This window comes from Rana temporaria, chromosome 5, assembly GCF_905171775.1.
Source record: "Rana temporaria chromosome 5, aRanTem1.1, whole genome shotgun sequence".
NCBI lineage: Eukaryota > Metazoa > Chordata > Amphibia > Anura > Ranidae > Rana > Rana temporaria.
Window position 1 is genome coordinate 126,503,217 of NC_053493.1, and position 27,758 is coordinate 126,530,974.

A 27,758-nucleotide genomic window follows, 5' to 3' on the forward strand; every position below is an offset into this window, starting at 1 on the left:
GTACAGGTGTGTAAGTTCAAGAGTTCCGAATAATAAGAGTGTTCAAACATTTTGTTTCTCAAAGAAAACAGCAGTAGCTTTTCCTTTGGAAAAGGATGGGGATAAGTAATTTCTCTGATCATTCAGCTGTGCATGTAAGCTGAACTTTAGCTATTCGGCTCTGTAAACAGATCTTTTGTAGCAGTTAATATTACCCTGGCAAACATGTAAGAAGTGTAGAGCACCACCTGCTGGCTGGAGATAGTTTGTATGAAGTATTTTATTTTCAATATTTATCGAACTAAAAAAATTAAGACATTTAAAAGAAATATATTCAGTCCTAAACATAATATAATTAACACCATACATTTCCTTTAATGCTTCTTTCATCATTATTTCACACTGGTACACATGCTCTTTAAAACTGATACATTTTCAGAAGTCTTAATCTTTATATTATAAACTATAAAATTCCTAGTGGGATATTCATAGGGTAGTCCATTACATAACTGTGTATTCAAGAAATAGCTTTAATTATAGGAATATGCTTTGAGATGAAACAGAACACATTAAACTGAAGCTTAAATTAATTTATAGTACTATTAATTGAAAACATACCCAACAGCTTTTTGTTTTTTAGCTGTGGCCAAACAGTTATGACATTATGCTGAGACCCCAGGGAAAATGTTAAAGTGTAACTAAAAAGGCAAAACTTTTATTTATTTATTTTCATTTTGGAGTATAGGAGGATTACACCTGTTTTTTTTTTTGCCATCTGTGTCCCATAAGCAATATTCTTTTGACTTCCGGAAGATTTTTCCTGTTCTGATCCCAACCCAAAATGTGGAATTTTCTTTTGCTTTAATTTTTAACGATAATGGTAAACAGGAAAAGTGACTCTCCCTAACGAGGGCACCAACAGCAATAACAACTTGACAGGATCTTTTAATCCCTCTTTGCTTTCTGTAAAACGAAAAAAATAATGTTTTTCCTTTTACCAGATACTGCCAAGTACCCCATTAAATTCATGCACAGGACATTGCTCCCATCTCTAAATGTATGCATGTTTCTGCATAGGTGTAAAAATGTTTATATTGTTCATGTTGGTTGCGAACTAAAGCTGGCTGGAGATTTTTAGATAGCTTTTTTGTTATTCAGCCAGTGGTCTCAACAAACGCAAGTGCGGTGGATGTTGAAATGAACGGCTACACATTGCTCAAAACTCAATCTATGGCACACTTTTAAATATGAAAGTGAAATTTGAATAGTGTGAAGCTTCTCTGCAACACTGGAGTGTTGTTAATATGCGGCACATTTGCTTTATTTAGGTCATACTATCATGGGCTGCCGAAAACTGGTTTTAAGGCTCTACAACTCTTTTCAGAAAATCAGAAGTAGTCATAAGTGAAATGTTAGTAATTACTGTACAAGATACAGCTGTATAAATCACAAGATTATTTCACATAAAATATTGCAATATCTTCCATTTTTTATTTTTCAAAAAGTAAAACAAAAAAATGATACACAGGACTCACATAATCACCATGTAATTTAGGTAAACATCATAATAATTAGCAGGGCAGACGGGTAAATGTTACATGCTGGCTGGTAATTTCTGTCCTCTTTTTCTGGCAGGAATACCAGTTCTTCTAAATTCTTCTCTTTCCTTTAAATATTCCTGCTTACATTCTTCATAAAAAACAGGATCTCTATAGCTAGGAAATAAATTAAGAACATTTATATTTTAATAATAATAAAAAAAAAATTAAACTAAACAGATTACAGATAAAAATTTAAACTAAGCCCCATTTTTACATGAGACACTGGAAGGCAAGATTTTTGAACAAATGTATACATGTATTGGACCTTTAGTGCCTACAAGTGATATACTTGAATAAAACGTTCCCTTTTAACCACTTGCCGATGAAGCCTTTTCTGGCACTTTTTTGTTTACAAGTTTAAATCAGTATTTTTTGCTAGAAAATAACTTAGAACCCCTAAACATTATATATATATATTTTTTTAGCAAAGATCTTTGAGAATAAAATGGCGATCGTTGTAATATTTTGTCACACTGTATTTTGGTAAAAAATACACTTTAATTAATTTTAATGTAAAAACATATAACAGGTGATTTAATGCTGAGTAAATAGATACCCAACATGTCACACTTTAAATTGTGTACCCTCATGAAATGGCGACAGACTACAATACCTAAAAATCTCCATGTGTGGTGCTTTCATTTTCTTTTTTTTTACAGGTTTAGAGTTACAGAGGAGGTCTAGCGTTATAATTATTGCTCTTGCTCTCATGTTCGTGGCAATATTTCACATGTGTGGTGTGAACACCATTTACACGTACGTGCAAAAGATATACATGCTTTCGCTTCTGCGTGTGAGAATGGGGGGGTTGCTTTAAATTTATTTTTTCTTGTTTATTTTATTTTTACACTGTCCCTTAAATATTTTGATTCAGTTGCTAATTAGCTGCTCTGACTGCCTTTATGAGAAAGCCAGGTCCAGGCTGAAAAAAATAAAATAAATAACCAGGCTATTATGGCCAAAAGCTTCAGCAATAACCCCCGGGTAAACCATTTTCAAACCGTAATGTATATATACGTATTGCGGTCGACAAGTGGTTAATAATTTATTCAACAAATGTTAAAAAAGATGTAATGATGTACTGTGTAAAATATGAACATTTTTACTTAAAGCGGAGCTCCACCCTAAAGTGGAACTTCCACTCATCGGCTTCCTCCCCCCCTCCGGTGCCACAATTGGTATCCTTTCCCACTTCCGGGAGTTCGGCCGCGACGTGGCAGTGACATCACCGCGGGGCTCCTTCCTTTTCCCCCCTGGCCGCAGGGCTAATAGGAGAGAGGAGCGGGGCCTCGCACATGCGCAGTAGGGTCCCCAGCGTGAAGCCGAAAGGCTACACTGCGGGGTTCCCTTACCCGCAATGGCGGCGGCAACACCCAACAGCTGATGGAAACATCAGCTGCGGGTGCCAACATCAAGGGACTGCAGGACAGGTAAGTGTCCATTTATTAAAAGCCAGCAGCTGCAGTATGTGTAGCTGCTGGCTTTTATTTATTTATTTTTCCTGGACCTCCGCTTTAACTCTAGAGGCTCATGCACACAGCTGCTCTGTTTGGCTTCAGGTGTTTTATTTATGCAGCCAGCAAAGTTCCCAGCATGTTATTCTGTGTGTCCATGCACATGTTAGCGGTTTTTGGCAGAGGCGTTTTTTGGCTTGAAAACCCCCCAGAACTAGTGGGTTTTAAGAGTTTTTCAGCTGTAAAAATGCTCTAACTCTAATAACATTTTAAAAAGGCTGAAAAAACTCAGCTATTCAGCGTTTACGAGCCATAAGCATTTGTAGGAGTATAATTTTGCTTAAAAAAAGCTAAAAACAGATAAACACTGAAAAATGCTACTGCAAAAACACTGCAACACTCACTCTACAGCATTTTACAGCTAACGCTACTGGCATTTTTATAAAGTCCAGTTTGCATGAAGCCCAAATACCATATCTTAGATTACAGTATAGGACACAAGATGTGTAGTCATAGACCATAGTACATTTAGGTGATCAGACACAAAAGGTTTGCTGTGCACAATCCCCTGTGCACCCTTTTATAACCCTAACCACTCAGTGAGACGCCAGTGTGTACTGTACCTTAGAACAGGGCTCAACAAAATCCGGGCGCCCGGTCGCAATTGCGACAATAAATTGTGACCTGGCGCCCCCCGGTAATTGAGGCCGCGGCTTTGCGGCCTACAAAGCCGCGGCCTCAATTACCGGCCGTCGCGGGGAGGTGGGGGCGCATGGAGGCACAGGATCCTGTGTCTCCGTGCACCCCCACCGCGCGATCGCAGCAGGCCAACGACAGCCGGTAATTGAGGCTGCGGCTTTGCAGCCTTGTGAAGGCCCAAGCTTAATTCTGTGACCTGGCGCCATCTGGTGGTGGCCGTTGGCATTACAAGTAAAACAGCAGTTCTTAAAGTGTTTTTTCACTGTTTTCACTGCCATCTCCTTCCCTCTAATTAGAACCCCCGAACATTATTTATATATTTTTTTATTCTAACACCTTAGAGAATAAAATGGCGATTGTTGTAATACTTTCTGTCACACCGTATTTGTGCAGCGGTCTTACAAGCGCACTTTTTTGGGGAAAAAATAATTTTAATAAAAAAATAAGACAACAGTAAAGTTATACCACGTTCTTTATGTGTCATATGCTCAAGTATATCACCTTTATTTGTAGGCACTGTTTGAATTAAGATCTAATGTCTGCCTGTTCGAATAGGAGGATAAATTCAACAATTTTCATGGGATGAACTTACATTTTTACATGACTGAATGCTATGTTTTGGCAATATATTTACACATTTTACCATGTTTCATGTAAAGACTTGCTGTTTTTAGAAAATTCTTGTTAAAGGATATCTTAATGAAAGAGCAAATAAGTAATATTTTGCACTGTTGCTTGCCAGTTGATACTTAGATGTGGTAGCTGCATTCCTTTTATTTTTTTAGGCTTAAAGTGTTAAGTCAGATTAATTTTTTAATTAAAATAACAAAACATGCCATACCTGCTCTGTGCAGTGGTTTTGCACAGAGTGGCCCAGATCCTCCTCTTCTAGGGTCCCCAGCAGCGATCTTGGCTCCTCTTGTTTTTAGGACAACCATAGCCATCCGCTTGCTATGGGGAGAAACATAGTCTGTATGCTCCCGACCTGTATCTATGGAGCCACGCTCCAAAGACTTACACAGCAGGACTTTGGACTGCCTCCACTTCCTCTAAACTGCATTTTATTGACAGCAGCAATAGAAGACTTAATTTTACCACACTGAAAAAAGGTTTAGAACCTCTGCCAGGATTTAAATGCCATGTATTTCTTGTTTAAGGTGATTTCCCCTTACTTCCTGCATAGGTAACAAGTGTCAAACGGCACAAGAGAACAGAAGACTCTGCTATGGGGGCTAAAAGCGCCATTTATGTCGGGTTCATTCTTCTACAGTGCACTAAAGCACACCATGTTAATGTGTGTTAAATCATGCATAATGTCTAAACATGAAAACGTCAGGAAAGGCCTACTAGAACAGCGGAACTTTATTTGGGTTTAATCAGAGGCACTTTAAATGATGACAGGTGTTTACTGAATGACTCCTATTTAAGATTGTGACAATGTGATTGCTTAATTCTGAACACAGATACATCCCCAGTTCGCACACTAATGCAACCACATTATTTTAGTATTTTTTATCTTTACTCCCACCCCTTCCCAAAAGATTTAAGTTTGTTTTTCCACCTGAAAGGTGGAAAAAGTTCTGAAATGATTTATCTTTGTCTCATTTTTTTTACATCACAAACCTGACATGTTAACAGGGGTGTGTATACTTTTTATATCTACTGTATGTAGCTTCAGACACTGGAGTAATTTATCCTAAATTTAACGGGAAGCATGTTCACTTTCTTTTCATTAGCTTAGCTCATTATCCTCCTGCTGCCATTAGTGACTTGCCAGCAAGCAGAGGCTTCCAATGTCTAATGTAAATACAGAGCAGAAGCACAGGAAAAAATTTGAGCAAAGTGCTCAAGTTAGACTTTAATGACTGCTTCTCTTGTGAAATTGAGGATGAATAGTTCTACCATGTCTGCAACTACAGAGATCAGGGAGGACTTTGGGTACACTGCAGTGGGCCGATTCATTTGCAGACTTCTCAGTAAAACAAAACCGTGAGGAGATCCTTGCTATAGCTTTGGCACAAAGGGACATTAAGACAATGTTATGTGACACTTGTCTTAGTGATATCTCCATGGGTGCTAAAAAATGAAACTCCAGCATGAGCAAAATCCTACAACCCAAAACTGACATTGCAGGAATCATAGCAACTTTACTGGGCAAATTCATCAAGCCATAATATAAAAAGCATGAGACTAAACTTGACTCTTACAAGAAATCTGTCAGGAAGCAAAAAAACCCATAGGGGGAAGTCTTAGAAAGAAGCATTTTACGATCTAAGTTTGCAGACTAGTTCCTCTATTCACCCATTGATTCTGAATACACTTGGCTTCAATACCTAAAATCTAGAGTGCAGATAGCATACTGCAAAGTCCTAGTAAAATGTGTGTCTACTGTATGTAGATGTTTGGGGCAACTCATGCTGGTAAACTCAAAGAAGCTGTTGCAACCCAGCATGCCAAGAACTTCCCCACCATTGTTTGGAGCAAAAAGAGAAACACCCACTTCTCCTGAGTACAGGGAGCATGCAACTCTCTCTCTCCTTCGTCCCAAAATGCAGCAGTGAAATCTTAAGTGTTCTTTTTGCTTTTGTGGGTAAACCGAGTAGGCGAGGGGAAAAAGGAAGAAATATATAAGCAGTAGGGGAAAAGGGAGCTGGAATTTTAATGAACCTTATCATTTGTCCATGCAAGATTGCACTTTAACGGCTCATGCACACTGCATCTCAAAGAAGCTGCTTCTACCGGCTTTTGAGATCCATTTTTTTTCTGCTTGGAAACTCCCCTCCATGTTAGTCAATGTGTCCATGCTCACTATGGCTTTTTAAGGAGTGTACAGGCACGTGCTCTTTCAAGCAGAACCCCCCCCCCCCCCCCAAACTCGCGTTTTTGAGGAGCTTTTGAGCAGAAAAGACACCCAAGTGTCCAAAAAACCCCGGAAGAAGCCCAAAACGCACAAAAGAAAAGAAAAATGAGCTGAGGTGAGAGTTTGTAAAAAAAAAAAAAAAAAACTCTCAAAAAGTTAAAATAACCTTAATAAAAATGCGTAAAAAAGCGCAAGCATTTAGGCAGAGAAATAAAAGCTCAAATGCCTGTAAAAGCAGCTTTTTTTGGAGCTGCAGTGTGCATAAGCCCTAAAGAAGACTGCCACTCTACCAATTGGTTGCATTGTTTGGGCAAAAGCATCAAAATATAAGATACAGATTCCCCTACAGCCCAGTAAGGTAAAATTAGTTGGGGTTCTTTAGCAAAAATTCCTGCTTTTGTTTTGAAGATAAGTGACTTTTTCATTTGAAAACCTCTTACACATTGTCTACCATGTAATCAGCAAATAATCGTACTATGCTCTCTGCTTCTTCTCGGTTAGGAAATTAAAGTAGGCCGACTCAGTTCTGTTGATGTGCTGTAACTGAAGCCTAGAAGACAACTGCCACACATGTAGCTCGTAGTAGAGCAGTCATTCTTCAAATCAGCAAACACTTGAGTGGTGAGAGGAAAGGAAAGAACCACTTACTGCTTTGTGAGACACTCCCTCATTGCTGCATTTACACCTCGACATTTTACCACCATGGAAAAACCGCTTTCTTGACAGCATTTTGTGAAAGCTAAAGATAAAAAAAACCACAATAAATAGTTGGTTCATATCTAGTAAATCTCCATAGCTTGTCACGCCTTCCAATCTAAAGTGGTTAAAATGTTGCATCTGGTTTGTTATAAACCTCAGAACAAGAGGACTACGCTGGGAGTTCTGTCACACGTAAAGCATGAGGTGGAGAGAAGTCTTTGCTGCACCACTTTAAAAAGCTATTGTACACACAATACTGATTATAAACCGAATATAAATCATGGAACAAAAGTGGAGCAGATGCCCACAGAAACCAAACATAAAACAAAAAAGTTTAAAAGTTTTGAAGGTTGGCAAAGCAATACATAACTGAACCAAAATGCCCTTTAAGTGGAGGGGGGAAAGGTAAAACCTATTTAGCGTGGGTAAAACAGTTTTAGTGAAATGGTAAAAGGTTTTAACATCTGTACATTTTTTATTTTCTAGTTGTGTTCTTGCTGGCAAGAATATCCTCATATCTTGTCCCAGTGACAATGGTAAGAAAATAAGGAAAAAATGCCCATTGAGATACAAGTTAGTTGCCACTGCTGACTCACTGCTGCTTATGCTAAAACTCAAAGATGGACTTGGCTTCCCTGATTCTATCAAATACCATCAGGCAGTACACTTATCCAGACTAGACTATGGCAAACACACTTCATTTAAATGCTGGGTAGATCTGGAACAGAATGCACTTGCAGTTTCTCTCACTGCTTACCCCAACAAAAAAGAGGAATGTCCCCACTTTGGCCAATCATCACATTATTCGCTATCCTTAACCACTTGACACTTAAACCCACTTAAAAGGGTTGTAAAGGTGCGTCTTTTATTTTCTAAATAGGTTGCTTTAAGCTAGTGCATTGTTGCTTCACTTACCTTTTCCCTCAATTTCCCTTCTAATTTTTTTTTTCTTTGTTTGAATTTCTCACTTCCTGTTTCTCCTCAGTAAGCTTTCCACCATAATCCGAGCGGTGGAAAGTCATTTGGAACAGCTTACAACTGAGGAGGAACAGGAAGTGAGAAATTCAGACAAAGAAAAAAAACATTTAAAAGGGAAATTGAAGGAAAAGGTAAGTGAACCAACAATGCACTAGCTTAAAGGAACCTATTTAGAAAATAAAAAACGAACCTTTACAACCCCTTTAATAACCAGACCAATTTTCAGCTTTCGGTGCTCTCACATTTTGAATGACAATTACTCAGTCATACAACACTGTAACCAAATGACATTGTTGTCCTTTTTTTCACACAAATGAAGCTTTCTTTTGGTGGTATTAAATCATTGTTGGGTGTTTTATTTTTTGCGCTATAAGAGAAAAAAGACTGTAAATTTTCTTCATAAATTTTGGCCAAAATTTATACTGCTACATATCTTTGGTAAAAGTACAAATTGGTGAATATTATTTGGTCTTTGTGAAAGTTATAGAGTCCACAAGCTATGGTGCCAATATCTGAAAATTGATCACACCTGAGTACTGAAGACTCATTTCTTGAGACCCCAACATGCCAGAAAAGTACAAATACGTGCCAAATGACCCATTTTTGGAAAGAAGACATTCCAAGGTATTTAGAAAGAGGCATGCTGAGTTTTTTGAAGTTGTCATTTTTTCCCACAATTCTTTGCAAAAATCAAGATTTTTTTTTTTTCACTAAATTGTCATATTAGCAGGTTATTTCTCACACACAGCATATGCATACCACATCCTGCTATTCCTCCCGAGTATGGCGATACCACGTGTGAGACTTTTACACAGCGTGGCCACAGAGGCCCAACATGCAGGGAGCACCTTCAGGCGTTCTGGAGCACCCAGGCCAATTCTGACATTTCTCTCCTATATGTAAAAATCATCATTTATTTGCTAGAAAATTACATAGAACCCCAAAACATTATATATATATATATGTTTTTTTTAGCAAAGACCTTAGAGAATACAATGGTGGTCATTGCAACTTTTTATCTTGCACGGTATTTGCGCAGCAATTTCTCCAACGCTTTTTTTTACGAAAAAACAAAAAACTATTTTGTGCTTAAAAAAACAGTAAAGTTAGCCCAATATTTTTGCATAATGTGAAAGATGAAGTTACGCCAAGTAAATAGATACCTAACATGTCACCCTTCAAAATTTAAAACGCTCATGGAATGGCGCCAAACTTTGCTACTTAAAAATCCCCATAGGCGACGCTTTAAATATTTTTACTGGTTACGTTTTTAGTTACAGAGGAGATCTAGGGCCAAAATGATTGCTCTCGCTCTAACGTTCGCATAGATACCTCACATGTGGTTTGAACACCGTTTTCATATGTGGGCGGGACTTGCGTATGCGTTTGCTTCTGTATGCCAGTTCACGGGGACAGGGGTGCTTTAAAAAAAAAAAAATATCTATATTTTATTGTTCGTTTTACTTTATTTATTTCAGTTTGACACTTTTTTCCACAAAAAAACATTTTTTGATTACTTTTATTCCTATTACAAGGAATGCAAACATCCCTTGTAATAGAAATATGGCATGACAGGTCCTCTTTACAGTGAAATGTGGGGTCAATAAGACCCCACATCTCACCTCTAGGCTGGGTAGTCTGAAATAAAAAAAAACAAAAAAACAATCCTGGCTTTAATCGTAGCGTTGACTCGGTAGAAGCACCGGAGGACTGCGGGGGGGGGGGGGGGTCCCTTCTCGCCTCTCGTAAGAACGATCAAGCGGCGGAAGGAAATAGTCGGCTGAAAAAGCGGATATCCCCGCACAAAGTCAAGGACGTCATATGATGGCGGGCGGGAAGTGGGTATTACGGAGTATTGCACAGGGTATTGCAGAGTATTGCACAGGGTATTGCAGAGTATTACACAGGGTATTGCAGAGTATTGCACAGGGTATTGCAGAGTATTGCACAGGGTATTGCAGAGTATTGCACAGGGTATTGCAGAGTATTGCACAGGGTATTGCAGATTATTGCACAGGGTATTGCAGATTATTGCACAGGGTATTGCAGAGTATTTCACTGGGTATGGCAGAGTATTTCACTGGGTATGGCAGAGTATTGCACTGGGTATGGCAGAGTATTGCACTGGGTATGGCAGAGTATTGCACTGGGTATTGCAGAGTATTGCACTGGGTATGGCAGAGTATTGCACAGTATGGGCATGGATGGATGGCTGGATCTGTGACTACACTTGTCACAGATCCAGCCCACACTGCTGCTGCCTCTGCTCTCTTCCCCTCTCCTCTCACACTGTACCGATCAGTACAGAGAGGGGAGGGAGGAACCGGCGTCATCACATGACGCCGGCTTGTTTACAAGTGATCGCTCCATCATTGGACGGAGCGATCACGTGGTAAACGCCCGCTATTCGCGGCGATTTACCATGATCCGTGATGCGCCAAGTCCTCTGGACCCGGCGGTCAACAGAGACTCCCGTGTGCGCGCCCCAGGGGATGCGCGGGAGCGCGATTCTGGGAGGACTTTATACAACGTCCTCCCAGAGTTAAGGAACCACTCTGCCCCCGTTATTCGGCGGTGGGCGGTGGTTAAAACTCAGAGTAATATTGCACCGGGTAATCCGCTATAGTAACTGCCTTTGCACCAGGTGTACAGTATACACAATTATACCCCTAACTGGATCAGTTTCATCAACTTCCTGTGAAAAAGGGGTCTGTGTCTCAATCTCTGATATCAGAATCCTGACAGATCCCTAGTTACAGCATTTGTTAACCAAAACAAAATAGATCATGTTCCCTTAACCGCTTGCCAACCAGCCACCGCAGAAAAGCATCCAGAACGAATCTGGAGGTCGTATGGCCAGCTTACCTTCTTAATTCCACTGATTATTTACCAGGAGCATATCTGCATAACCCAGGTGTCCAAGTGCAAAAACAACGTCTTAACGCTTGCCATACTTGTGGCAGTTTGTTGAAAAGATCAAACTTTTGATTCCAGGGTCTGTTGAAATCACCTGGCAATTAAGCATAAATGGAGGTTTGGATGTGATTGATATTGGCTCTGACCAAATCAGGGGGACAAATTCAATCACACTTTTAAAGAAAGTTTTCATTACAATACTTCAATAAACTGTAAACGTATTTACCAGTTGGCCAATTGTCACTAGGATAAGTACTCCCATTTTATAAAAAGACAGTTATTTGCAGGCTAAAGCCAATGGTTTAAAAAATTACAGTCACATGGCTGACAACAAAGACCCTTATTCTGGTGTTGGTGCTCTGTGAATTGAGACTTATGTCTTTAAAATGTGAAAAAAAAAAACACATCTTATAACCAAGTTAAATTGACTCCTTTCCCAACAGTGAATAAATCCACAAAATTCTGAAGTTGAAGAAAACCAGCTCTATTTTTTTGAAACCTAAAACATTTTACTAATAGAACCTTTATACTCTTGATATACTTCAATGACATACGTAAGAAATGCAAAATACAAATATAGGATGCAATTAAATGGAAGGACCAATACATTCTGCATGATGGCACATGTTGAATTTATAGCTTCTGAAATTGGTTTACACATGACTAGGGCTTCTAATACAACATTATAGCTTTGTGATCAACAAATTAATCCTTCTTGTAAGCATTTTCTCACTCACTGACCAAATCGGATCTTCAAGTCTCGCCATGGCTGGCCTGCAGCCACATACTGTTTGTAAGGTCTTTTTCGTTTATTTAGCACAGGGATTTAATTAGAATCTTTCCTTTCATATCAGATAGTAACTGAATTCTTATTTGTTTTGATTGATGCAGGGCTTTTACTCTTTTTTTTTTTTCTTTGTAATGTTAGATTGGGCGTACTATGTGTCACATTATTTTACTTAAACATTTATTAATGTGCTTGCTGATACAAAAGCACATTACTGTATTTTTCTACATTTTAATGTGCCATGTTATAATTTGCCATATACAGTGGGTAAAATAAATATTGAACACGTCATCATTTTTCTAGTTAAATATATTTCTAAAAGGTGCTATTGACACCACATGTCAGTAACAACCCATGCAATCCATACAAAGAAACCAAAACAAATAAGTTCAGAAATTAAGTTATGTGTAATAAAATGGAACGAGACAGGGGAAAAGTATTGAACACGCTAACTGAAAGATATATCGGTGGAGGGCTGCAGTGATGGCTGTCCTTCTGAAACTTTGTCCTGGCTGTCTCCACATAGGATCTCTGGCCCTCAGAGTGACCCACTGGGTTTGTGGTCACCTCTCTTACTAGAGCCCATCTCCCCCTATTGCTCAGTTTGGCCGGGTGACCAGCTCTTGTAGAGCTCTGGTTGTGCCAAACTTCTTCCATATGGTAACCTTCAGTGCAACAAACGTTTTTAGTAGCCTTCTCCAAATCTGTGCCTTGCAATAATCCTGTCTCTGAGCTCTGTAGGCAGTTATTTTGACCTCATGGCTTTTACTCTGATACAGTATGCATGGTCAGCTGTGAGGCCTTTTATAAAGAGGTGTGCGCATTTACAAATCATGACTGATGTAAATGTACATTGTATATGTGAAGTGCTGCGTAAATTGACAGCACTATATAAGTACCTAAATAATAATAACGTCCAATCCATTTCATTTACCACACGTGGACACCAATCAAGGACCATCTCAGCAACGATCAGGAGAAAGGAGAGGCACCTGAGCTAGATTTCAAGTGTTGTTGCAAAGGGTCTAAATACTTATGCCAATGTGATATTTCAGATTTTTCTTTTTCATATATTTGCCAACATTTCCAAAATTCTGTTTCACTTTTGTCATTATGGGGTACTGAGTGTAGATTAATGGGAAAAGAAAATGTATTTAAACAATGGTAGTATCAGGCTGCAACATAAATAAAACTGAAAAAAGTGAAGGGGGTCGGAATACTTTTCTATACACTTCTCAAAAATATTTAAGGAACACTTTGAAAACACATCAGATCTCAATGGGGAATATCATGCTGGATATCTAAACTGATATGGACTGGGTAATGTGTTAGAAACGGAAGGATGCTACATTGTTTGATGGAAATTAAAATCATCAATCTACAGAGGGCTGAATTCAAAGGGCTGATGCAGCATGCTAGTCCATTTTGCTGAAATTTAATTGCAGCAACTTAAAATAGTATTCAGTATTTTGTATGGCCCCCACATGCTTGTATGCATGCCTGACAACGTCAGGGCATGCTCCTAATGAGACGATGGTGTCCTGGGGTATTTCCTCATAGATCTGGACCAGGGCATCACTGAGCTCCTGAACACACTAAGGTGCAACCTGGCGGTGTCAGACCGAAACATAAGGTCCCAGAGGTGTTCTATTGGATTTAGGTCAGGCGAGCATGGGGCCATTCAATGGTATCAATTCCTTCATTCTCCATGAACTGGCTGCTTACTCGCACCACATGAGGTCGGGTATTGTCGTGCACCAGGAGGAACCCAGTACCCACTGCACCTGCGTAGGGGTCCGACAATGCGTCCAAGGTTTTCATCCCGATACTGAATGGCAGCCAGGGTGTAGAGGTCTGTGCATCCCTCCATGGATATGCCTCCCCAGACCATCACTGACCCACCACCAAACTGATCATGCTGAACGATGTTACAGGCAGCATAATGTTCTCCACAGCTTCTCCAGACCCTTTTACGTCTGTCACATGTGCTTAGGGTGAACTTGCGCTCATATGTGAAAAGCACAGGGTGCCAGTGGTAGACCTGCCAATTCTGGTGTTCAATGGCAAATGCCAATCAAGCTCCACTGTGCCGGGACGTCAGGCCCTCGAGCCCCCCTCAAAGTCTGTTTCTGACTGTTTGGTAGGAGACATTCCCATCAGTGGCCTGCTGGAGGTCAATTTGTAGGGCTCTGGCAGTGCTCATCCTGTTCCTCCTTGCACAAAAGAGCAGATATCGGTCCTTCTGATGAATTAAGGACCTTCTATGGCCCTGTGCAGCTCTCCTAGAGTAACTGCATGTCTCCTGGAATCTCCTCCATGCTCTTGAGACTGTGCTGGGAGACACAGCAAACCTTCTGCCAATGGCACGTATTAATGTGCAATCATGGAGAAGGTGGACTATGTATCGCCTCATACTACCAGCAGTGTCATTGACCCTAGCCAAATGCAAAACTAGTGAAAACCGTCAGAAAAGAGGAGTAGGGGAAAAAAATTCAGTGGCCTCCACCTGTAAAACAATTCCTGTTTTGGAGGTTGTCTCACTGTTGCACTCATCTAGTGCACCTGTTAGTAATTTCATTAACACCAAAGCAGCTAAAACAAATTAACAATCCCTCAGCTACCTAAATCAACCAGATCAATATCCCAGGAGTTTAACTGACTTGATGCTATACTCTGATATATATATATATATATATATATATATATATATATATATATATATATATATATATATATAGACATATATATATATATATATTTATAGGCTCATGTGGGAGAAAGAAGCATGTTCAGGCACGGTTGTATAAAACAAAAATAGGATTTTATCATCATACTTACCTGTAAAAATTTTCTTTGAATACATCATGGGACACAGAGTCAGGCTAATATTCATTATCTGCTAGGTTATACTCCATCATCGGGTGAATGGACACTGGTAGACTAAGGTCTTTAGACAGGAAGCAATCCCCTATATAACCCCTTCCCATACAGGAAGTTACTTCAGTTTTGTACCAAGCACTGAATTCTCAAAACGAGGGGAGGCACCTATGGGTCCCACGATGTATTTAAAGAAAACAATTTTACATGTAATTATGACGAAAAAATCCTATTTTCTTTTTCATACATCATGGGACACAGAGTCAGGTTAATATTCATTAACTGCTGGGATGTCCCAGAGCAATAGCCTTGAGGGAAGGGAGACACCCTGCCAAAACAGTAGCCATCAGTTTTTATACGGCAGCCCACAGAACACTGCGGCCGAAAGCCGAATCCTCGGCTGCTCGAACATCCACTTGGATAAACTTTTGTGAACGTATGCACTGAAGACCAGGTAGCAGCCTTACAAATCTGAGCCACAGATACCGATGGCGAAAAGCACAGGAGCTTCCTACACCCCTGGTAGAGGAGCTTTATGTTTCAGACCGTAGGCCTGAATGACCAATTGACGGACCCAATTGGCAATGGAAGCTTTAGAAGCTGTCTGCCCTTTCTTGGGTCCTTTTTGGTAAAACAAAATAAGAGTCTGATCCTCAGATCTCCGCAGATCTAGACAAATAAACCTTGACTGCCCAGACAACGTCGAAGGAGTGCAGTCATCTCTCTTCTGCCGAACGAGGGGGCCCCGCCTACATGTCTGAATTCAGCTTGGCTTGGGGACCCCATAGCAAGCTAGTTGCTGTGGGAGCACTCAACAGGAGGAAGGGGCCAGGAGCACAGAAAAGGGACCTGAGAAGAGGAGGATCTGGGCTGCTCTGAGCAAAACCACTGCACAAAGCAGGTAAGCATAACAGGTTTGTTATTTTTAAACTAAATAAAAAGACTTTAGTATTAAAGTGTATCTATGGTCAAAATTGGACATCCTATATTCAATTACAACATTGATATTTAATTATTTCTAGCCTACCCCTATTAATATATAAGATCTTGAAGTATGTAAACTCACTTTGTGAAGATCACCACACATTTACTTCTTTGCAATCACTTTAATGGACCTGTTCGAGAATGTAAACAATCACCTTGTAAAACAACCCATTCAGTTTAAAATAGAAATGAAAAGCAAAATATTTTTGTATAGGTATAAAAAAAAACATACAGTATATTACATAAGGGAGTACACCCTTACATTTTTGTAAATATTTTATTATATTTTTTCATGTGACAGCACTGAAGAAATTGCACTTTGCTACAATGTAAAGTAGTGAGTTTACAGTTTATATAAAACAGAGTACATTTGCTGTCCCCCTCAAAATAACTCAACACATAGCCATTAATGTCTAAACCGCTGGCAACAAAAGTGAGTACACCCCTAAGTGAAAATGTCCAACTTGGGCCCATAGTGTGTGTGGCCACCATTATTTTCCAGCACTGCCTTAACCCTCTTGGGCATGGAGTTCACAAGAGCTTCACATGTTGCCACTGGAGTCCTCCTATCTAACCTATCTCCTTTAAATACTGACTTGAAACTCTTTGCTAAAATATTAACCACACATCTTCTTTATCACGTATCTCATATGATACATCATGATCAAGAGACGGGTTTATGCTTTGCAGAGAGTCCCAACACTTGCAGGTCACTGAACTTGTTGTTGCCAAGTCAAACGTGTTTTTTTTTTTACCTTACTGCATTCTGTGGGGGGTGGAGCCAAGCCACGCTGTGTGTGTGAATGGACAATATATTTTGTTGGTTGTTCCACTAAATTACTTTGGTTACTTTCTGGTCTTCAACAATATGGCATTTTTTCTGTATTTACTGTGCCTTCAAGTATAGATATAATGGTGGCTGTGTCACTTCCGGTCACCGGCAAAATGGCTGACAAATCACTTCTTGTTTGCAATATCTCCAAGGAAATACCATGATTTAAGTAGTTTTGAAAGGCTATATAAACTAGTTTGACATCTGACACTAGAAGACTACTTAATAACATCCTATTGGACCAAACACATCAGGGAGGAGACACCAGTGCTGATGTTAGGCCACTGTCCGATATTGGGTCAGCAGTGGCACCCATCGTCATATGTTTTTAGGATTTATTTTATTTTGGGTTTTAACATACAAATTTAATAAATACTACACTATGGAGACATCCTCTGGCTCCCAGTGAGCTTTATCTACTACAGCTACATCTGGATGGTACAAGTTGCTGAACAGCCTTCCCCACAACAGATGGCAGATCTACACCGAGTGCATGGTTGCTGCTGTAATGGCAGCCAGCTTTTCTGGTGAGCGAGTGCACATCTTTGCACTGAACTATTGTGTTTTCACCAATAAGTTTATATTGCTGATCCTATCATGGGACAGTGCATTTAAATCTATATTTTTTCACTATATTGTTTTTTCATTATAGATAGCCACTGGAGTCCTCTTCCACTCCTCCATGACGACATCGCGGAATTAGTGGATGTTAGAGACCTTGCACTCCTCCATCTTCCATTTGAGGATGCCCCACAGATGCTCAATAGGGTTCAGGTCTGGAGACATGCTATGCCAATCCATCACCTTTACCCTCAGCTTCTTTAGCAAGGCAGTGGTCGTCTTGGAGGTGTGTTTGGGGTTGTGCTTGACATCATCTGAACCAAATACATTTATCTTGGTCTCATCAGGCCACAGGGCATGGTTCCAGTAATCCCTGTTCTTAGTCTGCTTGTCTTCAACAAACTTGCGGGCTTTCTTGTGCATCATCTTTAGAAGAGGCTTCCTTCTGGGACGACAGCCATGCAGACAAATTTGATGCAGTATGCGGTGAATGTTCTGAGCACTGACAGTGCTCGACCATGGCGAGGCCCGTTTTGAGTGGGACCTGTCCTGTTAAATCGCTGTATGGTCTTGGCCACGGTGCTGCAGCTCAGTTTCAAGGTCTTGCCAATCTTCTTATAGCCTAGGGCATCTTTATGTAGAGCAACAATTCTGTTTTTCAGATCCTCAGAGCTTTCTTTGCCATCGAGGTGCAATGTTGAACTTCCAGTGACCAGTATGAGAGAGTGAGAGCGATAACACCAAATTTAACACACCTGAGACCTTGTAACACTAATGAGTCACATGACACCGGGGAAGCAAAATGGCTAATTGGGCCCATATTTGTAAATTTTCACTTAGGGGTATACTCACTTTTGTTGCCAGTGGTTTAGACATTAATGGCTGTGAGTTCTTTTGAGGGGACAGCAAATTTACACTGTTATACAATCTGTACACTCACTACTTTACACTGTAGCAAAGTGTAATTTATTTAGTTTTGTTACATGAAAAGATATAATAAAATATTTACAAAAATGTGAGGATGGTAATGATTAAGCACAAGATGTTTGTGTGAAACGCGTCTACGTGACCTCGTGTTGGTGTCTTTGGTTTTATCACTTTGAACAATAAAAGGCCATCGGAATTCCTGGATGTGCAGCCATTTCTTTTCTTACACTGTACTCATTTTGTGAAATACTGTATAATGGACATAGGCTGCCTGTCAGACTTGCCCATTGCTTTCTTGGTTTAACCCTATCCATTTTTATCTTGGCGTTAAAAACGTCAAATGCAAAAAAGATCATGAACACAGTTTGACAGAAAAGGTTAGTACAAAAAAAAAAATTATATATATATATATATATATATATATATAATTTAGAATGAAAACAAAAATAGCCATAAATTTCTCTTAAATGCAGTAAGAAGTACTATATTAAAGTACAGTATAAATTCTTGAGCTGTAGGCTAGTGAAGTTATGAAGTGAGGTCCCCACTGGAAAATGACTGCTGAATTGCTTTCGGTAAAGAAATCATTTCTCTTGACGCTTATGAAGGCTGCTTTTATTTAGCAAAGCCATCGGGAGGTCCCTCTCACTTGTTAAGTCACCAGTCTTGTTTGGTTAAAAGGTGCGATATCCCAGGAAGAGACCCTTAGATATAGCAGCAAGCTTGCTTTAGAATGGTGATAAAAAAAGCCCTGCTTCAAGAAGAGCAGCAGAATCCTTGTCAGGTGATAAAATAAATCCTTATGCTATGGAGCTACAGACTCGATGCTTATACCCACAAATAAAACAAGGCTGCAGGTTTTATTCATATTAACTTCTCCACCTAAAATCAATGCAAATTGCCATAGTTCAGTCACACATTTTTAATTGCATTAAATGTTTATCACTTTATCTTCCAACCAAAGAGATTATGTTAGAATATTACAAACAATTATACATAGAGCACATCTACCATTCTGTAATAAACACGTGCTACTTACATTTTTTTCCAGTTATGAAGTTTCTTGTTTTTTTGGTCTTTTTTTAAGTGATATTAAAAAAAGAGCTTTTGGCAAAGCATGTTACCAGCTCTGGGACCTACCTATGGGACAATTAGATGACTCCTTGGGTCCATTTAAAAAAAAAAAAAAAAATTCTAAAATTATTTTAATATGTGCAAAATTTTATTTTTTGATATTTGAGTTGTCTTTCGCCAGGCGAATAAAATATTCTCAACATTTGATCGCATGGAGAAACAGTTTACAACATTCACTAGAGGAGTGAATAGTTTAAAACTATAGGCTAAGAACTATTGACCAGAATAGAAGGGAAAATAATATGTTGCTAAATCTAATCCGGGGACGTCGTCAAAATGTTTCCAAGGATGTTAATTTGAAGGTACCATGTTCCGCATATGCTGGCAGAGCCTGAAAATGCTGAAGTTTTGGACTAGTTTACACTGTAACTTTGATTAATCTCAAACAATTCCCTGAAGGAGCCCTACTCCAGCCAACATCCCAAGGGGATCAAAGAAAGTTGTATTTTTTCATGTTTCTCACTGCTAGATTAGCTGTAGCTACGAGTCAGAGATCTCCCTGTACTTGGTCAAGAACAAAGTTGATTGGTTCCTGGTGAATAATAGCATTTTAATAACTTACTGACCAAATCTGAAGTGGATTAGGAACCCTGGATTCCTTACCTCTCACTTCCATGACCCTTGTGAAGTTCCCACTATCCTAGACCCCTTCTCCCCCTCTAATCCCCTTTCATAAATTGTTCGGTGAAGCTTATTTTGTTATGATTTCACAGGATACATCGCTGGGGAGGAGTTATTTAGACTAGTGGAGGAAAGTATTTACATATATGTTGTTTGATCGATACGCATGGAACATCTGAAATGCATTTTTTTAAACCATTAGAATATAATATATTTGTGTTTTTTATTATGGTCTTTAATGTAATTATATCTCATTCCAGATAGTGAGATTTATTCTGTTTTTGTACCCTCTTGTTGATCGTCCTGAAGAAGCCTCAGGGCGAAAAGCGTAGACGCACAAGCGACCCAACCTATACTCTTTAATATCTTGCATGGTTTTTTATCCTTGTACATTCTTTATTCATTTTTTTCTTTTTTTGGAACAAAATATTTTTTGTCTAAATATAGTGTTGTTTCGCTTCTAAAGTCCAACCACTGGTTGCTCTCCTTGAGCAATCCTTTATATATTTTCTCTTATAAATACGGATGTGGCATTGTGAGTGCTCCCCCTTTCCTTTTTATTTTTCACTAGTGGAGGAGGCTAAAGGAGTTAAATGTGTGGTCTTCTATCTTTGATAGTACTGTACTGTACTGAACCAAACCTAGTAAAGAAATTTGTGTAAGGACCATTTTGTAAACCTTAAATTGATACTAACCGCTTGCCGACCACCCACCGTAGTTTTACGGCGGCAAGGTCGGCTCGGCTGTGCAAAATCACATAATATAACGTGATTTTGCATTGCGGCCACTAGGGGCGCGTGCCCACTGCTCATCCCTGGTGCCGATATGAGTGCCCAGCGGGCGCGTTCACCGCTGGGCACCCGTGATCGCTCGTTACAGAGTGAGAACCGGTTCTTTCAGGGGAAGAAATGACTGATCGCATGTTCATACAATGTATGAACAGCGATCTGTCATTTCCCCTAGTCAGTCCCACCCCACCCCCCCTTCAGTTAGAACACAATGAGGGAACATAATTAACCCCTTGATCGCCCCCTAGTGTTAACCCCTTCCCTGCCAGTGAAATTTTTACAGTAACCAATGCATTTTTATAGCACTGATTGTTATAAAAATGCAGATGGTCCTAAAAATGTGTCAAAAGTGTCCACAATAAGGTCGCAGTACCGATAAAAATTGCAGATCGCCGCCATTACTAGTAAAAAAAAAAAATATTAATAAAAATGCCATAAAACTATCCCCTATTTTGTAGACGCTATAACTTTTGCAACAACTAATCAATAAACGCTTATTGTTTTTTATTTATTTTGGGGGATATTTATTATAGCAAAAAGTAAAAAATATAAAAAAAATATCAAAAATAGTCGCTCTATTTTTGTTTATAGCGCAAAAAATTAAAAACGCAGAGGTGATCAAATACCACCAAAGGAAAGCTCTATTTGTGGGAAAAAAAGGACGCCATTTATGTTTGGGAGCCATGTCGCACGACCGCGCAATTGTCAGTTAAAGAGACGCAGTGCCGAATCGCAAAAAGTGGCACGGTCATTGACCAGAAAAATGGTCCAGGGCTCAAGTGGCTAAACACACAGGGCCAGATTCTGGTACATCCGTGCAATTTTGTAGGGGCGTAACGTATCTGATTTACGTTACGCCTCCGCAGTTTAGACGGGCAAGTGCTGCATTCTCAAAGCACTTGCTCCGTAACTTGCGGTGGCGTAGCGTAAATCGGCCGGCGTAAGCCCGCCTAATTCAAATTTGGATCAGGGGAGCGTGTTTTATGTAAATCTACGGTGACCCAACGTGATTGACGTTTTTCCCGAACGGCTCATGTGCCGTCTGTGGAATTTCCCAGTGTGCATTGCTCCAAAGTACGCCGCAAGGACGTCATTGGTTTCGACGTGAACGTAAATGACGTCCAGCCCCATTCGCGGACGACTTACGCAAACGACATAACTATTTCAAATTTCAACGCGGGAACGACGGCCATACTTAACATTGATGCACCGCACTTATGCCACCATATAGCAGGGGCAACTATACGCTGGGAAAAACCTAACGTAAACGGCGTAAATTTACTGCGTCGGCCGGGCGTACGTTCGGGAATGGTGTGGGTGGACTTCTGACAGTCACAAGCACACACCTCAAGCCTGTGTCTGAGTGAGTATGAACAGCATGTAATACAACATTTATATTAAAGGAAATCGTTTTTATGATGTGAATTTAGCATCACTTTAATAAAAAATACTGCAAAGGATAATAATAATAATAATAAGAGGGACATGCTGCACTGACTTGTGAGCGATGAACAACAGAACAATGATTTTGTATTCCTCAAAGTAAAAATGCAGAACTATGGCCTCTTTCACCTGGGGCAGAGCAGAAGCTCTAGGCGTTCAGGAGGCAATCGTACCATTTCCTGAATTTGTTTTGTCGGGTGGAATTTGAACTGACATTTTGTATATAAACTTGGGAGCACTTGGCTTGCAGTTGTGGCCCAACCCCACTGACTTCAATGAGCAAGTATGACAAGGAGTGCAGCCGGTCAGACTGGGCATACTGGGGTGGCATGTGTACAGTCCCTTTAGCGGTTATGGTTTAGGTGGGCAAGCAGTTCGACAGCTTCTTTTACCACTCTCTGGCCTCCTGTGTGTGAATACACCCATTCTGCTCTAGGTATGAGATTGAAGTTTTTCGTAGACCTGATCGCCTGCCTGACAAAAGCAAACATTTCACTACTGAGCATCTGCCCCTCTCCACCGATTGGTTATTAGGACACCAGAAAAAAAAAAGCTTAAAATTCTATCAAAATACAATGCATATATTGGTAAGATAGCAAAGCTCTAAAAACGTAACTCATTAGATCCTCTCAAATACGGTAAACACCAGATGGGAACAAGGGCAAAGAAACAGGTTCTGTTTAAAGTCTGGTCTCCCAGCAGCATGAGTTCACTTCTCCTGTACTCCTATGGCTACTTTCTTCAACCATCAGGGGAACCTCCAAAAGAAACAAGAAAGACTCGCCACTCCAGGTGATATGTAGAAGTCTAATGGAAGTGGGTGCCTGCCCTGGCTCGCCTCCGCAGACAATACAAATAAATGGCTGCACACCACAGTAATGATCCAAGATCCTTTATTGAACATCCCAAGTAACACCACAGGACCAGAATGCCGGGTAGACACGTTTCACACAGTTCAGATGTGTTTAATCATTACCTTGTAATGATGGCCCCCTTGGCTGTGCAGGGGGCCTGTTAGCACAAGTCTGATCATTGGTGGCACGCAGGCTAAGTTCCCAGCACAGCTAGAGAACTGTCCACGCTGTGCTCTCATGCCTAGTATAGTCAGTTTTTAATAGGAAAGCAGAAGGATTGACAGGAACACCAGAGATTTTACACAAAGGAAGCAATACACACAGAATAGGATACCTTTTCATACAAGTATATTGTACAGTAGGCACATGTCAAGAATATAAAACGTTTGGTTTACATATTCTTTAACAGCAAACCTGTTTGCCCCGCATGGGCAAAGCAGAGGTTCACTTTAACACAAATTGTTACATTCAAAATGGTAGTATGAAAGGAATAAATGACGAAAGATTACCCAGAAGGCAAAGCAATCCCTTGTCTTCAAATATAAAAGAGCTTCAAGGGGAGTAATAAGCACAGCAGGCATAGCCGGGTACAATTTTAAGAATTTAACTGTGAACCTGCATTAGAGAAGCTGTCTGCCATATCACAGACAGTTAATGGTTGTAACCATGCTAAGTAAGAGAAAATAAAACAAAATATTCATTTTAATAAACTTCATTATTAAGACATGGAAATGAGCTTAAAGCTCAAATACAGCAACAAAAACTATCATATAAATTCCTTAACAGCAAAACACAATACACATCGACTTTGTGTGCACCAAGTCTTTGCAAACCTAGATATTGCCTTTTAAAGTAGCAGTGACAGTATCACTGTGCAGCGGGGAGCTTTACCTACTACAGGCTGCCTACAAAAAAAATGAGGGGGAGGGCAGATACAAGACCAGTCGTTCTGTACAGGGACAGAGAGCACCAATGACTTGTCTTTTTTTTTCGCCAGTAGGAATCCATGGGGTCCTTGTAATTAAATTGTATTGGTTTAGCTTGGATTTCAGCTTTAAAAACTTGCATACAAAGTTAGCTGGGAGCAGTAGGGATTCAATACCGAGATGTCTCTGCAGCTCTCCATTTTTTGCCAGTATCTAACCACCTGAACATAGCTTCAAATAACCTGGGAGAAAGACTGAACTTCCTGTGTCTCATACTATATAACTAAGAAACAGAAAAGCAGAAACTTTAAGGTGGAACAGTGTTTGGTGTGTTGTAGGTCTGTGTTTACAACCAAACACTGTAGAGGGTATACGGTACAGCACGCTATATACAGCCAGAGGACGTGGCATATAGACTGTGTGGCATAGTGAATACAGCTGAGCGAGCAGCATTGAATGTATTATGTACAACACAATAAATACAGCCAAGCCATGTCGAGTGTACCATGTACAGCACAATGTATACAGCTCAGCAATGTAGAGTATTAAAAGGAAAAAATCTTTTTCCTTTAAAATAACAAACATTTTATACTTACCTCCACTGTGCAGTTTGTTTTGCACAGAGTGGCCCCGATCCACGTCTTCTGGGGTCCCTCGTGGGTGTCTCTGGTCCTCCCCGCAAGTACTGACCACAGTCATGCGAGAGTGCTCGCATGGTGGTGAGTAATTGCAGGCGCGCTCCCGTGATACAGCGAGCGGCCGTAGCCGCTCACTGTATCACTTGGCCCCGCCCCTCGGTGCGCCGCGTCACTGGATGTGATTAGCAGCGCCAGCCAATGGCTGCGCTTCTCTCAATCCATCCGATCTAGCCAATCAGCGGCCAGTCTGAGCGGCAAAGAGGATCTCGGGACCGCACGTGGGACTTTCGAGGGGTCAAGTATAACGGGGCGGCAGGGGGGGCACCGGCAGCATCAGATGTTTTTTCACCTAAATTGCATTAAGGTGAAAAAATGTTTTACTTTACAACTCCTTTATTATAGAGAATTTATATAGCGTCAACAGTTTGCATGGCGCTTTACGTTTTAATGCAAACAGCACAGTTACAATACAATTTAATACAGGCAGAATCAGAGTGTATCAAAAAGGTAATAACTGTGGAGGATGAGCTGACGAAGAAAATTGAAAGTACAGTTGTTAGGTGGAGGCAGGATAGGCTTCTCTAAAGAGAAAAGTTTTCAGAAATCGCCTAAAAGTGTCTAGGGTTGGAGATAAACAGACAGATTGGGGTAGGGAATTCCAAAGGATGGGAGAGGCTCGGGAGAAGTCCTGAAGGTGAGCATGGGAGGAGGCGATGCGCTCGCCTCCAGGACTTTTCCCGAATTATAGCTGTACCTAGCATTATACCCACTGTGGCTCCCTCTACAGCTTCAACAGCATGATGTAAAAAAAGGGTGCACTGTCCAGTATGTAGTGTACTGTGCACTGTGTTCAAAGCATAGCGATGTGGGTCAGATACAACAAAAGTATATTGTATTCAAATTGTCTTTAGCAAAGGGGAATTTCACAGTTAAAGTTTAAGGAACATATACAAAAGCCACACGTCTCTATTCTAGGGACAGGCAGAGGGTGTCAAAAGTGAAGTCATTGGACAGGAAAGCAACGAGGACAGAGGGTGGAAAGGCACTTAACCTCTTCCCCACAGGCGTATAGTCATATGACATTCGCAGAAACTCTTCGTCCCTCCGGGAGGACGTCATATGATGTCCTGGGATTCCCTGCAGTGTGAACAGCGCATTACTGGGGACCCGATACGCGTGTCCGCCGGGCACCCACGATTGCTCGTCACAGAACAGGGACGTGGATCTGTGTGTGTAAACACAGAAATCCACATCCTGTCAGGGAGAGGAGACCTATGGTGTGTCCCTTGTACATAGTGACACCGATCGGTCACCTCCCCCAGTCAGTCTCCTCTCCCCACAGCTAGAATCACTCCCTAGGGAACACATTTAACCCCTTGATCACCCCCTAGTGTTAACCCCTTCCCTGCCAGTCAAATTTTTACAGTAATCCGTGCATATTTATAGCACGGTTCGCTGTATAAAAGTGAATGGTCCCAAAATAGTGTCAAAATTGTCTGATCTGTCCGCCGCAATATCGCAGTCCTGACAAAAATCGCAGATCGCCGCCATTACTAGTATAAAAAAAAATTATAAAAATGCCATAATTCTATCCCCTATTTTGTAGACGCTATAACTTTTGTGCAATCCAATCAATATACGCTTATTGTGATTTTTTTTTACCAAAAATATGTAGAAGAATACTTATCGGCCTAAATTGAGGAAGCGAATGGTTTTTTTTTTTATTTATTATAGCAAAAAGTAATAAATGTGTTATTTTTTTTTCAAAATTGTCACTTTCGGTTTATAGCGCAAAAAATAAAAACCGCAGAGGTTATCAGATACAACCAAAAGAAAGCTCTATTTGTGGGGGAAAAAATTATTAAAATTAATTTGGGTACAATGTCGCATGACCGCACAATTTTCATTCAAAGTGTGACAGGGCTGAAAGCTGAAAATTGCCCTGGGCAGGAAGGGGTGAAAATGTCCGGTATGGACATGGTTAAAGAGGTTGTAAAGGCAGAAGTTTTTTTTTATCTTAATGCATTAAGATAAAAAGCCTTCTGTGTGCAGCAGCCCCCCCAATACTTACCTGAGCCCCATCTCTATCTAGCAATGTCCATGAGTCCCCTCGGCCAATCCGGGACTCTCCCTCCTGATTGGCTGAGACACAGCAGTGGCGCCAGTGGCTCCCACTGGTGTCAAAGTCAGTTAGCTAATCAGGATAGAGGGGACGGGGCTCTGAGTTTGAATGGATACACAGAGTTACAGCTAGGCTCAGGTGCCCCTTAGCAAGCTGCTTGCTGTGGGGGCACGCAACAGGAGGGAGGGGTCAGGAGTAGGGAAAAAGGACCAGAGAAAATGAGGATCCGGGCCACTCTGTGCAAATCCACAACACAGCAGGTCAGTATAACATGTTTGTTATTTAAAAAAATAATTAATTTAAAAAAACAAGACTTTACAATCACTTTAAAACATTACCTGTGCTTCTTGTCCTTGTTGGAAGGCAGAGAAAGCTCTCACTGGAGGTGAAAAAAGTCTAACGTTACCTACATTACATTATGTTTTTGACCTGGAGTTCTCCTTTATGGTTATGTAAGCAGTTCAGCGCAGTCTATTTACTGTACTGCAAAAAAAATCTATTGTTTCAGCTAACTGATTTTATACTTCCACAGCAGTGCTATCTTTATTTATAGCCTAAGGGTGTACAAGTTACTTCTGTTATCGGGTAACTACACTTGCCAGTAAGCCAGGTCATGTTCTGCATCATAATCAATGTTCTAAGTTACAAGCAATGTATTCAACAGCCACTGAGATATAACAGCAAGGGTGAAACTTGTTAAAACATAACTACAGACATCAGCATAACTTTGCTAGCATTGCCCTGGCTGCAGCTCAAAAATCTTTACAATTTTTCTACTTAGTAGCTGGCCCTACTGAGGTGTCATCTCACCATGTATATTATCACAACACTTAAGATATTGTGATCACACTCTTCAAATAAATGAAAGTGTTTGCCATGAATAGGGAGGGCTACTTTTATTTATTTATTTTCTGGATGCTCAACACTTTGCAATGATATGATTTGCAGGCGTTAAAACAAAGAGCAGCTGAGGTGGAGGACTGTGCTAAGTGCATAGGAGCACTGAGAAGGATGCAGCGTCATTGCAAGCTGCCAGCAGGGTACAACGTGTTAAAAAGGTTCATTTTCTTTTTCTTGG

The 27,758-nt window shown here is 40.4% G+C and overlaps 1 protein-coding gene across 2 annotated transcripts in view; it reads right to left on the bottom strand.

Moving 5' to 3' along the window:
- Positions 1-331: 331 nt before the first annotated feature.
- CMC1 (C-X9-C motif containing 1) overlaps positions 332-27,758 on the bottom strand; it is a 98,437-nt gene continuing 71,010 nt past the window's right edge. For both annotated transcript variants that reach the window (XM_040353098.1, XM_040353097.1), the window contains exons 3-4: positions 7,242-7,332; positions 332-1,694 (exon numbers count right to left, since the gene is read on the bottom strand). In XM_040353098.1, coding sequence (XP_040209032.1) covers positions 1,574-1,694; positions 7,242-7,332 — 212 coding nt within the window. In that variant the 3' untranslated portion in view covers positions 332-1,573. The remainder of the gene's footprint in view (positions 1,695-7,241; positions 7,333-27,758) is intronic.